The 14,930-nt window shown below is 37.1% G+C and overlaps 1 protein-coding gene across 1 annotated transcript in view; it reads right to left on the bottom strand.

The window, feature by feature from the left end:
• LOC137643807 (neuroblast differentiation-associated protein AHNAK-like) overlaps positions 1-14,930 on the bottom strand; it is a 180,070-nt gene that overhangs the window by 9,755 nt on the left and 155,385 nt on the right. The window contains exons 5-7 of the mRNA XM_068376494.1: positions 9,694-9,838; positions 5,449-5,654; positions 50-3,926 (exon numbers count right to left, since the gene is read on the bottom strand). Of these exons, the coding sequence (XP_068232595.1) occupies positions 50-3,926; positions 5,449-5,654; positions 9,694-9,838 (4,228 nt within the window). The remainder of the gene's footprint in view (positions 1-49; positions 3,927-5,448; positions 5,655-9,693; positions 9,839-14,930) is intronic.

Below are 14,930 nucleotides of genomic sequence, written 5' to 3'. Positions count from 1 at the left end.
AAGTCACTCTCCAGCTTCATCTTCCCCTTCAGTCTTTTGTCTTCATTACTTAATTCTTCTTCATCACCTCCAGTTCTTTTACTTTTAATACTTATGTGTGGTAAACGCACATCAGGCCCCTGTAAATCAAAGCTATGTCCTTTACTTGATACTTTATTGGAATTGTCGATTTCATCAATCATACCGCCATCATCTTTACCATCTTTCCTACCTCTGAGATTTATGCTGGGTAAAGAGACATCCATTCCTTTTAAATTAAAGCCAAATCCTTTCCTCGATTTAACAGCATCTTCATGATCTTCCTCATTTGAACTTTCCTCTTGATTACTGCTTTTCTGACCTTTCAACTTCAAGCTTGATAAACTAACTTTCCCAGAGTTTTCCTTGTCACTACATTTATCATCATCCAAGCCTCTGTCATCAGCCTCCATTTGAGCATTTAGACTCATACCTGGTATATTGATGTTTGGTTTTTTAAAACCAAAATTAAGCCCCTTCCATGACTTGTCTTTGTTTTCATTATCTTTATCTTCTAACCTATACCCTTCAACATCTGCTTGATCTTCAGTGTTGATGTGAGGTAGTTTCACATCTGGTCCTCTTAAGTGCAAACTATATTCTCCTCGAGATAAATCTTCACCTTCCTGTTTTTCTTCATCTACTTCTCCATGGTCACTCTGCTTCTTGTTTTTTGAGCTGTTGCTGTGAAAACCAAGTTTTGGAGCTTTAAAGTCTAATTTGAATCCTTTCTTCGAATTACCTTTAGCTTCACTTTCATCATCTGACTTATCATCTTGATTATTTCTTTTACCCTTAATTTCTACACTGGGTAATTGCACATGTGCATCTCCCAAGCTAAATTCATTTCCAGAGAAATCTTTTCCAGTGTCATTCTCCTCTGTTTCTTTGATATTTTCTTTTTTACCTTTCAGACTGAATTTAGGAAAACTGATGTCTGGTCCTTTTAAGCCAAACGTTAATCCTTCCTTGGACTTTTTCTTATTTTGGTCTTCATCTCCCGCTTCTTTAAGATCCTCATTATCAGAGTCACCTTTACTACCATCACTTTTCCATTCATGTCCTTTGAAAGGTAGATTAACATTCAAACCAGTATGCCCAAACCCTAATGATGCCTCAGATTTCTCTCTATATTCTCCTGACTCGTCCCTATCAATACCTTCGCTTTTATCTTTTAGATGTACGGCTGGCATTGTGACTTCTAGTCCTCTTGCGTCATAACCGAACTCTTTACTAACCATTTCTTCTGCATCATTCATTTGACCTTTAAGGTTTATATTGAAACCCTTCCTTGTCTTATCCCTTCCATTATCTTCGTCGCTCTCGGTTTCCTCTTTAACATTACCTTCTTTTCGACCTTTCAATTTTATGCTGGGCAAGTTTATATCTAATTTTTTTAGACCAAAACTTGAAGACTTCTTATGCTTCTCTTGCCCTTTGGAATTTTCTTCGTCTAATCCTTCTCTGTCGCTGTTCTCCTCCTGATCGTCCAAAGTTACACTCGGTAAAGTAATGCTCGTTTCCCTCAAACCAAATGACAATGATTCTTTAGAATCACTTCTTTCATTATTATCTTCAAAATCCATGTTTTCCACATCATTGCCTTTCTTTTTGCTTTTTAGATTGAAGGAGGGCATGTTAATGCTTGGGGTTCCAAAACTGATGCCAAAGCCTTCTCTAGACTTCTTGGCCCTTTCTTCTCCATCATCACCTAATGAATCATCTGCCTCTTTTTCTTTGGAGGATTTCTCCTTATCTTCTTTTGATAAAACAACATTAGCACCGGCAATTTTAAAATCTTTTCCATGCTTACCAGTTTCATAGTCCTCGTCTTGGTCATCATCTTCATCATCACCCTTTTTAAAACTCAGTTTTGGTAAAGTAATGTCAGGGGCCTTGAAATTAAAGCCAAACCCTTTCTTTGGTACATCTTTTGTTTCTTGACTTTCATCGTGTCCATCATCTTCAGCGTCTTCTTTTTCACTATCCTTTCTTCTCAGATTTATATTTGGCATAGTGATATTAGGGCCTTTAAGACCAAGTCCGAATCCACCTCTTGATCTCTCATCTTCATTATCTTTACTTTCCTTTTTGTCTTTAGTTTGGAATTCATACGATTCACTGACGTCTGGTGAGAATTTCGTTTCCACTTTCTCTAAATTTTCATCACCAAGATCAACATCTACTTTGCCACTAGCAGTGGGAAGATCAAAATCAGGACCTTTTAACCCAATGTTGAAGGATTTCTTGCCTTTACCCTTCTCCTTTTCGGTATGTTCATCTTCGTCTCCACTGTCATCCCCCCATTTGCCTTTCAAACTCATACTAGGTAATTTGAAGTCCGGTGTTTTAAACCCAAATCCAAACTCTTTTTTAGATTTTTCCTTCTTCTTGCTTTCTTTCCCATCCTCTGAGCTACTCTCTACCGATGGTAAAGTGACCTCAGTACTGAGATCAATACCAGAAGTTGAAATTTTAGGCCCTTGCAAATCAAGACCTAAAGCCCCAGAGTCTTTTTCATTATCTTTGTAAGATTCTGATTCCAGTTGAGTTTCCTCATTATCTTCTCTGTGCTTCTTTTCTTTTCGCGATTGCTTGTCCTTGTCACTCTGGAATTTTAGACTCATACTAGGAAGAGCAAACTTACCAGTTTTGATTCCCATGCCCGACTTTCCATCGCTGTTTTCTTCTTTATCTGAATCATTGGCATCTCTTACTTTTTTAGCAGAAACATCTATGCTTGGAAACTGTAAACTTGCCCCCTTTTTCGGCATTCCCAGTTCTGCAGAGACACCACCACCTTGTGTAGCAGTTAAATTGCCTTGGGGTAACTTGATATCCCCTGACAAGTTACCAATACCAATTTCCTTATTGATTTCATTTCCTTCAAACTCCAACCCCTCATTCAGAAATGGGAGAGTTAGGTCAGGACTATTGTAGTTTAAGGCAACTCCCTCTCCTTCTCTGGACTCAGTATCACTCCCGTTTTCTCCACCATCGCGTTGTGACAAATTAAGTTTAACATCTCCTAAGGGTGAGCTAATTTCAGGAGGAACAATATTTACTCCTATACTGCCGTGAGTCTTAGCCTTTTCTTCATCAGAAGCTGTTGTGTGAGCATCATCGTCTTTTCCAAACCCTTGAAATCCAAATCCAAATGCTCCTTTTGCTTTTTGCTTTTCGTCATCTGTCTTAGGTTCGTGGGAATCTTTGCTCTGATCCCCTTGTCCTCTTGAAAGTCCAAGAGTCGTAAGAGCAATACCACTTATATCAGTTGATAGACTAACGTTTCTTTCGTCTATACTGTGCTCCTGACAGACAACTGTATCTCTATCTGTAACATCACTGGCATCTCCTGTCCTTAAAGAAAAATGAGGCAACTTAATACCAAATTTTGCACCACTTGGAATTTTATCCTCTGAAGTTTTTCCTTCAGTCATGTCCTTTTTAGGAATTTTTCCAACCTCACTTTCAACGTTGATTTCAGCTTCAGGGGGACCTGATACTGATAGAGTGGAACTTTCAGCTTCAAAACCTCCAGCTTCCAAGTCAAGATCACTTTTTGGTGTTCTTTTTGTCAGATCTGGAAGAACTTTGATGCCAAATTTCATCTTGGGATCTGGCTTATCGACAGAGGGCATTGCTACCTGAAACGATGGAGAAGGCTTCGACAATTCAACACCCGGAACATCAATTGCTCTTTCCGAATGTCGCTCAGGAGCTTCCCTTTTGGCAAGCTTCAAATCAATCTTCTTATTCCCTGCTTTAGATTTTGCCCGGTCGTCTTTCCCTTTCAATACGCCTAGCTCTCTGCTGATGTCCAGGTCATGACGAGAGAGTTCACTTTTCATTTGGCGAGCACCGGAGAGGTGGGCTTTCCTGACGCGGGACATGTCGGCTTTTCCAATCTGCAAGATTACATAATATTTCAGGATATAGTAATAAAATTAGCATAATATAATCATTGATTAGATATTCTATTTTATGGTAATATGAATATATATCCTCATGTATCTTGAATTAAGTTCTAGAAGGGTCTAGTTTATGAATAACTGAACAATAAATTATTTATGATATACATGTTAAAACATACTGAATGAATTTATGTTAATTCTTATAAGGAAAAGAAACTCAAAGGAAGTGTTCTCAGCACAAATTTTTCAACATATTTTATCATCTTGATGTATTTCTATCAAAATACCAGAAACAATTTTCATTTATATATTGAGAGTATCAAATCACTAACAATCAGCTCAAAGATAAGGTATTAATTCCTTTAAAAGCTAAAAATTAAATCATTAATGTGAAACAATGATATATTCACATTATCAATAACATTACTGATAGTAGTCAGTGAACTGTAAAAGGAAATAACTCATTAATTCATATAAAATAACAAAAGCAAGAAAGAAAATTGACTGGTTTGTGGAACTTACAAATATACATCTTGAATAATTTTTCCAGCATTGCAATTGAATTAGAAGAAATGGCATGTGGGCTATAAAATTGTACACGCAATAATGTAACCCAATTCTTATTCACATTTACTTCGGACTGCATTCACATTAACAATTCTTCTTCGCTCAAGGAGTTAACTATTGTACTGTAATTGTTCAGTGGCCACTTTCCTTTTGGTAAGGGTAGAAGAGACTCTAGCTATGGTAAGGAGCTCTTCTAGGAGAAGGACACTCCAAAATCAAACCATTGTGATAATAATGATATAACAATTCTTCTTCGCTCAAGGGGTTAACTACTGCACTGTAATTGTTCAGTGGCCACTTTCCTCTTGGTATGGGTAGAAGAGATTCTAGCTATGGTAAGCAGCTCTTCTAGGAGGCGGACGCTCCAAAATTAAACCATTGTGATAATAATAATATAACAATTCTTCTTCGCTCAAGGGTTAACTACTGTACTGTAATTGTTTAGTGGCTACTTTCCTTTTGGTAAGGGTAGAAGAGAGACTAGCTATGGTAAGGAGCTCTTCTAGGAGAAGGACGCTCCAAAATTAAACCATTGTGATAATAATAATATAACAATTCTTCTTATCTCAAGGGGTTAACTACTGCCCTGTAATTGTTTAGTGGCTACTTTCCTTTTGGTAGGGGTAGAAGAGACTCTAGCTATGGTAAGCAGCTCTTCTAGGAGACGGACGCTCCAAAATCAAACCATTGTAATAATAGTAGTAATAGAACAATTCTTCTTATCTCAAGGGGTTAACTACTGCACTGTAATTGTTCAGTGGCCACTTTCCTCTTGGTCAGGGTAGAGATGCTTTAGCTTTGGTAAGCAGCTCTTCTAGGAGACGGACGCTCCAAAATCAAACCATTGTAATAATAACCTAACCTAACCTAATCTAACCTAACCCAATTCTTGTTCACATTTACTTCGGACTGCATTCACACTAACACTCATTCTGATTCCAATACATACCTTGGTCAGGTCATCAATAGACTGACTCCTGTAGAAGGGATGGATTGGCCTTCCTCCAGTCGTTGAAGGCAAACGCTTGTCCGCGCCACTTGCATATTTTTCGAGCAGGAGAATGACTGGGTAAGGCGAGGCATAGCTGAGGAGAGTCAAGGCGTCCTCGTGAACCATGTGTTCGGTACTAACTGCTAATCCCAGAAGTCGGTCACCTGTAATGGACATAAGGATTGTAAGGATGCCTTTTAGGACAGGTGATTGAATGTCCTTGAGAAATAGATAGATAGGACAATAGGCGAAATGCATTCTCTAAAACGATGAAAGTCTAGCTTCACTGTTAAAAATTTGAAGTAAAAAACGGTAAATGCCTGGCAAAACTTTTTCCAGGATTTATACCGTTTCAGAATCGGTTATATTGACGTAAAGGAGGGATATTGCGGTCACCAACCCGTAAAATTTAATAACAAAGTATGCTAACATTATGGTCACCTGTATTTTACTGAAATACTGCTGAGAACTATATTTTTACGCAGAATTTCCGAGTAAAATTACGGTTCTTTTCTTAAGTGTTCCTGAGAAAATACTGAACATTATTTCCTAAATTAATGACCTTACTTTGTACGGAGATGGAGAAATACACGCAACCCCTTCAAGTTCGTATTAAATTTTAAGGCGTAAATGTTGCTTCGTAAACTCTGTTAATTTATGGAGTCAATATTCAGCTTATCGTGAAATAGGGCATTTTATTACAATAAAATGTATTCCTTCCAGTCATCAACAAGCTTGAAATGGAGGCGGGCATTTCATTACAATAAAATTTATTCCTTCCAGTCCTCAACAAGCTTGAAATGGAGGCGGGCATTTCATTACAATAAAATTTATTCCTTCCAGTCCTCAACAAGCTTGAAATGGAGGCGGGCATTCCGTTACAATAAAATTTATTCCTTCCAGTCCTCAACAAGCTTGAAATGGAGGCGGGCATTCCGTTACAATAAAATGTATTCCTTCCAGTCCTCAACAAGCTTGAAATGGAGGCGGGCATTTCGTTACAATAAAATGTATTCCTTCCAGTCCTCAACAAGCTTGAAATGGAGGGAGGCGGGCATTTCGTTACAATAAAATGTATTCCTTCCAGTCCTCAACAAGCTTGAAATGGAGGGAGGCGGGCATTTCGTTACAATAAAATGTATTCCTTCCAGTCCTCAACAAGCTTGAAATGGAGGCGGGCATTTCGTTACAATAAAATGTATTCCTTCTAGTCCTCAACAAGCTTGAAATGGAGGGAGGCGGGCATTTCGTTACAATAAAATGTATTCCTTCCAGTCCTTAACAAGCTTGAAATGGAGGGAGGCGGGCATTTCGTTACAATAAAATGTATTCCTTCCAGTCCTCAACAAGCTTGAAATGGAGGGAGGCGGGCATTTCGTTACAATAAAATGTATTCCTTCCAGTCCTCAACAAGCTTGAAATGGAGGGAGGCGGGCATTTCGTTACAATAAAATGTATTCCTTCCAGTCCTCAACAAGCTTGAAATGGAGGCGGGCATTTCGTTACAATAAAATTTATTCCTTCTAGTCCTCAACAAGCTTGAAATGGAGGGAGGCGGGCATTTCGTTACAATAAAATGTATTCCTTCCAGTCCTCAACAAGCTTGAAATGGAGGGAGGCGGGCATTTCGTTACAATAAAATGTATTCCTTCCAGTCCTCAACAAGCTTGAAATGGAGGGAGGCGGGCATTTCGTTACAATAAAATGTATTCCTTCCAGTCCTCAACAAGCTTGAAATGGAGGGAGGCGGGCATTTCGTTACAATAAAATGTATTCCTTCCAGTCCTCAACAAGCTTGAAATGGAGGGAGGAGGGCATTTCGTTACAATAAAATGTATTCCTTCCAGTCCTCAACAAGCTTGAAATGGAGGGAGGCGGGCATTTCGTTACAATAAAATGTATTCCTTCCAGTCCTCAACAAGCTTGAAATGGAGGGAGGCGGGCATTCCGTTACAATAAAATGTATTCCTTCCAGTCCTCAACAAGCTTGAAATGGAGGCGGGCATTCCGTTACAATAAAATGTATTCCTTCCAGTCCTCAACAAGCTTGAAATGGAGGGAGGCGGGCATTTCGTTACAATAAAATGTATTCCTTCCAGTCCTCAACAAGCTTGAAATGGAGGGAGGCGGGCATTCCGTTACAATAAAATGTATTCCTTCCAGTCCTCAACAAGCTTGAAATGGAGGGAGGCGGGCATTTCGTTACAATAAAATGTATTCCTTCCAGTCCTCAACAAGCTTGAAATGGAGGGAGGCGGGCATTTCGTTACAATAAAATGTATTCCTTCCAGTCCTCAACAAGCTTGAAATGGAGGGAGGCGGGCATTCCGTTACAATAAAATGTATTCCTTCCAGTCCTCAACAAGCTTGAAATGGAGGGAGGCGGGCATTCCGTTACAATAAAATGTATTCCTTCCAGTCCTCAACAAGCTTGAAATGGAGGCGGGCATTTCGTTACAATAAAATGTATTCCTTCCAGTCCTCAACAAGCTTGAAATGGAGGGAGGCGGGCATTTCGTTACAATAAAATGTATTCCTTCCAGTCCTCAACAAGCTTGAAATGGAGGGAGGCGGGCATTTCGTTACAATAAAATGTATTCCTTCCAGTCCTCAACAAGCTTGAAATGGAGGCGGGCATTTCGTTACAATAAAATTTATTCCTTCTAGTCCTCAACAAGCTTGAAATGGAGGCGGCAAGGAAAGTAAACATTTTTCTTAATCTTCATGGTTCCATTTAGAGCTTCAAGGATTTCAGTCCCAAAAGAATTGTTGCTTAGTTATACCAAAAATATGGAAAATTAGAGAAAGTTTTGAATGAATATTTCTGGAAAATACAAAAATGCCTCGGATTTTGAATACTAAAACGAGAGAACAGCATATCACATTAGATAGAATTACATCATATTGAAATTTATCTGGAAAAAAAAAGTCATAAATGTCTGAAGAAATTAAGTATCTCCATTGCCATTAAGAACCAAACTTATTAATAAAATCTCATTTATGGCTCTAATTAAGTTTATTGTGACATATTGAGAAATAGTTTCACATTAAGGATGATGCACTGTTAAAAAAAAAAAAAACCGTAATTTTAATTGGAAATTCTTTGTGATTATATACTGTTTTCAACCGTATTTCAGTAAAATACAGGCGACCGTAATTCTACTATACTTTGTTATTATATTCTACTGGAAGGTGACCGTAACATCACTTCTTTACGTTAATATATTCGTTTTTAAAACGGTAAATGCCTGGCAACATTATTTCCAGGTTTGTTACCCTTTTTTTTTTACGGCAAATTGTTAACAGTGTACTATTTCATGCTACACTGTAAGCCAATGGTTCTCACTAGGTTCACGAATGAAAATAGAATTAAAATTGTCCGGGAACGCTGCTGAGTTGTGACGAAGAGTATAAATTAATTCCAAAACTAATCTCCTTTTCTTCATTGGCTGTTGAGTCTCGGTGTGATTTATTGACGTCCCACCACGTAAAAATAAATGATTGTCCCTATCACATCTCAGTTGTTTTTCACCAGTCGTCTCTATCTTGAGCTTTTAATTCAATACTTCTCCATTCATCCTCTCCTGCTTCACGCTTCATAGTCCTCAGCCATGTAGGCCTGGGTCTTCCAACTCTTCTAGTGCCTTGTGGAGCCTAGTTGAAAGTTTGGTGAACTAATGTCTCTTGGGGAGTGCGAAGAGCATGCCCAAACCATCTCTATCTGCCTCTCACCATGACCTCATCCACTTATGGCACTCGCGTAATCTCTCTTATAGTTTCATTTCTAATCCTGTCCTGTCGTGTAAATCTTCAATATTCTTTGCGTGTAATGTTTCAAAGAGTTATGTATCCTTCATTGTTTTTCCGTTTTCATCCGTGATATTGTTTCCTCTTTCGTATGGGCTACACATCATGGCGATCAAAGCCTTTAGGAACTTTGACTTTTAACACCTAAAGCCAGAATATAGTTCCAGTCCTATTGCTGAGGACTATGAAGCGTGAAGTGGGAGATGACGAGTGAAGTACTGAACTAAAATCTCAAGATAGAGACGACTGACGAAATCAAACCGAAGCCCTTTACTTCAATAGGCGTAGGAGGAGATAGAGTTCCAGTAAGTCATACGGTCGATAATCGTGGCACCTTGATATTCCTAAAGAATTGGTTTCTATTTTACGAAGATTCAGAAATCCCCATTCACTCACCTGGATTGATTTTACCCGATTCAGAGGCTGGACCTCGGTGTTGGACATCTTTCACGAAGACTCCATCTCTCATATTACCGGAGATGTTGAAGCCGAGTCCGGTGAAGTCGTGGCCTCGCAACGGTACCGCAACTACCCACGGTTCCTGGAAGAGCGAACACATTGACATGAAACTGGAATTTCTTAATCAAAGGATTCTTCTATATAGATTTCCCCCCAAAATATAAGCTTATAAGTACATATAACTCCAATGCATAAGATGGTGATTGGAATTCTCAATTTAAGGATTCTTCAATATAGATTTCACCAAAAAAAAATATAAGCTTGTGAGTACAGCTAGGACCAGTGCATACGATGGTGATTGGATCATATTTATTTATACCAAAAGTTTCAGCGCTGAATGAAATATGTAGATTTTCAGTGCTTCGGTTAATATTATTCTATTATCTTTTAGAATGAAATGTAAAATAATATGTAATCAGTATATATATCCTGGAGGATTTACTCTTCATCCTTCTAACCTTGAGAGCTAATCAGTCTTTGCTCTGAAACTATCCAGTCAACGATAATTACTAGAATACATTTTTAGCATTTCATCCAGATTTGCTTAATCTGCATATTTTACCCACTATTTTTATGATATTCAAGTGGAACAGTTATGTTTCTTATCAAGACTAGAATGAAGAAGAGTCCAGTACATTATCTAGAGAGCTTCAGGCGTGTCGCTGGTCGTTCACTTTGTAAGCTTTGAAGACAAACTTAACTTTACTTTACGGGCTGCTTTTCTGGTTCTATACAACAGGGGAACCCTACTCTCTACATGATCTCCACTGCTTTTCTGGTTCAATACAACAGGGGAACCCTACTCTCTACAGGACCTCCACTGCTTTTCTGGTTCTATACAACAGGGGAACCCTACTCTCTACAGGATCTCCACTGCTTTTCTGGTTCAATACAACAGGGGAACCCTACTCTCTACAGGACCTCCACTGCTTTTCTGGTTCTATACAACAGGGGAACCCTACTCTCTACAGGATCTCCACTGCTTTTCTGGTTCAATACAACAGGGGAACCCTACTCTATACAGGATCTCCACTGCTTTTCTGGTTCTATACAACAGGGGAACCCTACTCTATACAGGATCTCCACTGCTTTTCTGGTTCAATACAACAGGGGAACTCTACTCTATACAGGATCTCCACTGCTTTTCTGGTTCTATACAACAGGGGAACCCTACTCTCTACAGGATCTCCACTGCTTTTCTGGTTCAATACAACAGGGGAACCCTACTCTCTACAGGACCTCCACTGCTTTTCTGGTTCTATACAACAGGGGAACCCTACTCTCTACAGGATCTCCACTGCTTTTTCTGGTCCTATACAGCAGGGGAACCTTACTCTCTACAGGACCTCCCCTGCTTTTTCTGGTCCTATACAGCAGGGGAACCTTACTCTCTACAGGACCTCCCCTGCTTTTCTGGTTCTATACAGGAGGGGAACCTTACTCTCTACAGGACCTCCACTGCTTTTCTGGTTCTATAAAGCAGGGGAACCCTACTCTCTACAGGACCTCCACTGCTTTTCTGGTTCTATAAAGCAGGGGAACCCTACTCTCTACAGGATCTCCACTGCTTTTCTGGTTCAATACAACAGGGGAACCCTACTCTATACAGGATCTCCACTGCTTTTCTGGTTCTATACAACAGGGGAACCCTACTCTCTACAGGACCTCCACTGCTTTTCTGGTTCAATACAACAGGGGAACCCTACTCTCTACAGGATCTCCACTGCTTTTCTGGTCCTATACAGCAGGGGAACCTTACTCTCTACAGGACCTCCACTGCTTTTCTGGTTCTATAAAGCAGGGGAACCCTACTCTCTACAGGATCTCCACTGCTTTTCTGGTCCTATACAGCAGGGGAACCCTAATCTCTACAGGATCTCCATTGTTTTTCTGGTCCTATACAGCAAGGGAACCCTACTCTCTACAGGACCTCCACTGCTTTTCTGGTTCTATAAAGCAGGGGAACCATACTCTCTACAGGATCTCCACTGCTTTTCTGGTCCTATACAACAGGGGAACCTTACTCTCTACAGGACCTCCCCTGCTTTTCTGGTTCTATACAGGAGGGGAACCTTACTCTCTACAGGACCTCCCCTGCTTTTCTGGTCCTATACAGCAGGGGAGCTCTACTCTCTACAGGACCTCCACATGCATATGTATGATCAAATAGAGTATCCATATTGTTAAAACTGCTGTAGGTATAACTGATTAAAACTTAAAGTTATAAAATACTTAGGCTCCAAGAAAGTAAATGTACACTTACAAGGGTTTTAAATAATTTCCTTTACAGTAACAGGGATAGATAAGATCAATTACACTGTCCTCATTGTTAAAATTGCTGTAGTTGTAACTGATTAAAACCTGAAGTTATCCCCTTTTACCCCCAAGGTAAGGTTAAATTTCAAGTACATTTTGCTATATTTTTTTTCTAAATTGCCCTAACAGCCTTAATTTTTGTCATACAGAGGTCAGGTTGGTCTCATTCTTTTGGAAAATGCCTGAAGTTTCTCATAAAGTTATCAAAAATACGCAAAAACATCTAAATAACAGTGTTTTGCAAGAACGTACCGGTACGTCCTTTAGGGGCGAAAGGGATATTCTTAGGCTCCCAGAAGGTAAATGTACACATACAAGTGTTTTATATAACTACCTCTAACAGAAAAAGGTATGGATAAGATCAATTAGACTGTCATTGTTAAAACTGCTGTAGGTGTAACTGGTTAAAACTTGAAGCTATCAGAATTACTCAGGCTCGTAAAAAATAAATGTACACAGAAGTTTTTTAAATTACCTTTACAGAAATTCCCCGAAAACTGTGGAAAGATAGATGTTGGTTAAGTGTCACTGCAATCTGTACAATATTTCACAAGATCGATTCACCTGGATAATTCCTTTTTTTTAAAAATTGAATTAGAAAACAATGAACTATCCTTATGAACTACTATTCAATATTTATGATATTTTTATCTAGTATTTCCTTATGAATACAACTAAACCTCAATATTTATGATATTTTTATCTAGCATTTCCTTATGAATACAACTAAACCTCAATATTTATAATATTTTTTATCTAGTATTTCCCTATGAATACAACTAAACCTCAATGTTTATGATATTTTTATCTAGTATTTCCTTATGAATACAACTAAACCTCAATGTTTATGATATTTTTATCTAGTATTTCCTTATGAATACAACTAAACCTCAATATTTATGATATTTTTATCAAGTATTTCCTTATGAATACAACTAAACCTCAATATTTATGATATTTTTATCTAGCATTTCCTTATGAATACAACTAAACCTCAATATTTATAATATTTTTTATCTAGTATTTCCCTATGAATACAACTAAACCTCAATGTTTATGATATTTTTATCTAGTATTTCCTTATGAATACAACTAAACCTCAATGTTTATGATATTTTTATCTAGCATTTCCTTATGAATACAACTAAACCTCAATATTTATGATATTTTTATCTAGTATTTCCTTATGAATACAACTAAACCTCAATATTTATGATATTTTTATCAAGTATTTCCTTATGAATACAACTAAACCTCAATATTTATAATATTTTTTATCTAGTATTTCCTTATGAATACAACTAAACCTCAATGTTTATGATATTTTTATCAAGTATTTCCTTAGGAATATAACTAAACCTCAATGTTTATGATATTTTTATCTAGTATTTCCTTATGAATACAACTAAACCTCAATATTTATGATATTTTTATCTAGTATTTCCCTATGAATACAACTAAACCTCAATATTTATGATATTTCTATCAAGTATTTCCTTATGAATACAACTAAACCTCAATATTTATGATATTTTTATCTAGTATTTCCTTATGAATATAACTAAACCTTAATATTTATATTTTTATCTAGTATTTCCTTATTATTATTATTATTATTATTATTATTATTATTATTATTATTATTATTATTATTATTATTATTATTTGCTAAGCTGCAACCCTAGTTGGAAAAGCAGGATGCTATAAACCCAGTGGCTCCAACAGGGAAAACAGCACAATGAGGAAAGGAAACAAGTTAAAAATTAATTGTTTTAAGAACAGCAACAATATTAAAATAGATATTTCCTATATAATAGTATTTCCTCATTGTTATTATTATTATTATTATTATTATTATTATTATTATTATTATTATTATTATTATTATTATTATTATTATTATTATTATTTGCTAAGCTGCAACGCTAGTTGGAAAAGCAGGATGCTATAAACCCAGTGGCTCCAACAGGGAAAACACCCTAGTGAGGAAAGGAAACAAGGAAAATATTAATTGTTTTAAAAACAGCGACAATATTAAAATAAATATATCTAATATAAACTATAAAAACTTTAACAAAACAAGAGGAGGAGAAACAAAAGAGAACAGTTAGCAAGTAACATTCGGAAGAAAGTGGCTTTTATGAACTGATGTAGCAGTAGTATAATCATTTATCTTGTTTAATGATTTAACCTTATTCCCGACGACTTTCGGGGAAATTTTGGCAGCTCAGCAGAAACATACAGATTGTATTTCATCTAATCTTTTAATCGAACGATACATAATTCACCGCAGTATCCGATTCTATTTTTGATAGGGTGAGATTTTGGAAAATTTTCCTACTAGCAAACATTGGTTTACAGCGTACAATAAACTACAGAATTAACTATTCTAAGGTGACACCGTGCAATTATTGATGATGGAAGTTTTCTATGAGTGTATTTTAATGGTAGTATTGCCAATTTACTCGTAGACATAATTTTATCACAGTCAGAGATTTTTATTTTAATTAGATCCAGTAAACAATTTGCAATTATTGATTATTAAAGTTTCCAATGCCTGCATTTCAATGGTCAGATTTGTTAATAAACTCGCAGACATTTTAACACAGTCAGAGACGTTTATTTTAACTAGATCCAGTAAACAATTTGCAATTATTATCAAAGTTCCCTATGCTTGTATTTCAATGGTCAGATTTATCAATAAACTCGCAGACATCATTTTAATACAGTCGGAGATGTATATTTTAACTATTGATTATCAAAGTTTCCTATGCCTGCATTTTAATGGCCAGATTTGTCACTAAACTTGCAGACATCATTTTAACACAGTCAGATATTTTTATTTTAACTAGATCCAG

The sequence above is a fragment of the Palaemon carinicauda genome, chromosome 7, assembly GCF_036898095.1.
Source record: "Palaemon carinicauda isolate YSFRI2023 chromosome 7, ASM3689809v2, whole genome shotgun sequence".
Taxonomy (NCBI): domain Eukaryota; kingdom Metazoa; phylum Arthropoda; class Malacostraca; order Decapoda; family Palaemonidae; genus Palaemon; species Palaemon carinicauda.
Note: the sequence above shows the minus strand (reverse complement) of the source record. Positions and strands in the feature narration are given on the sequence as shown.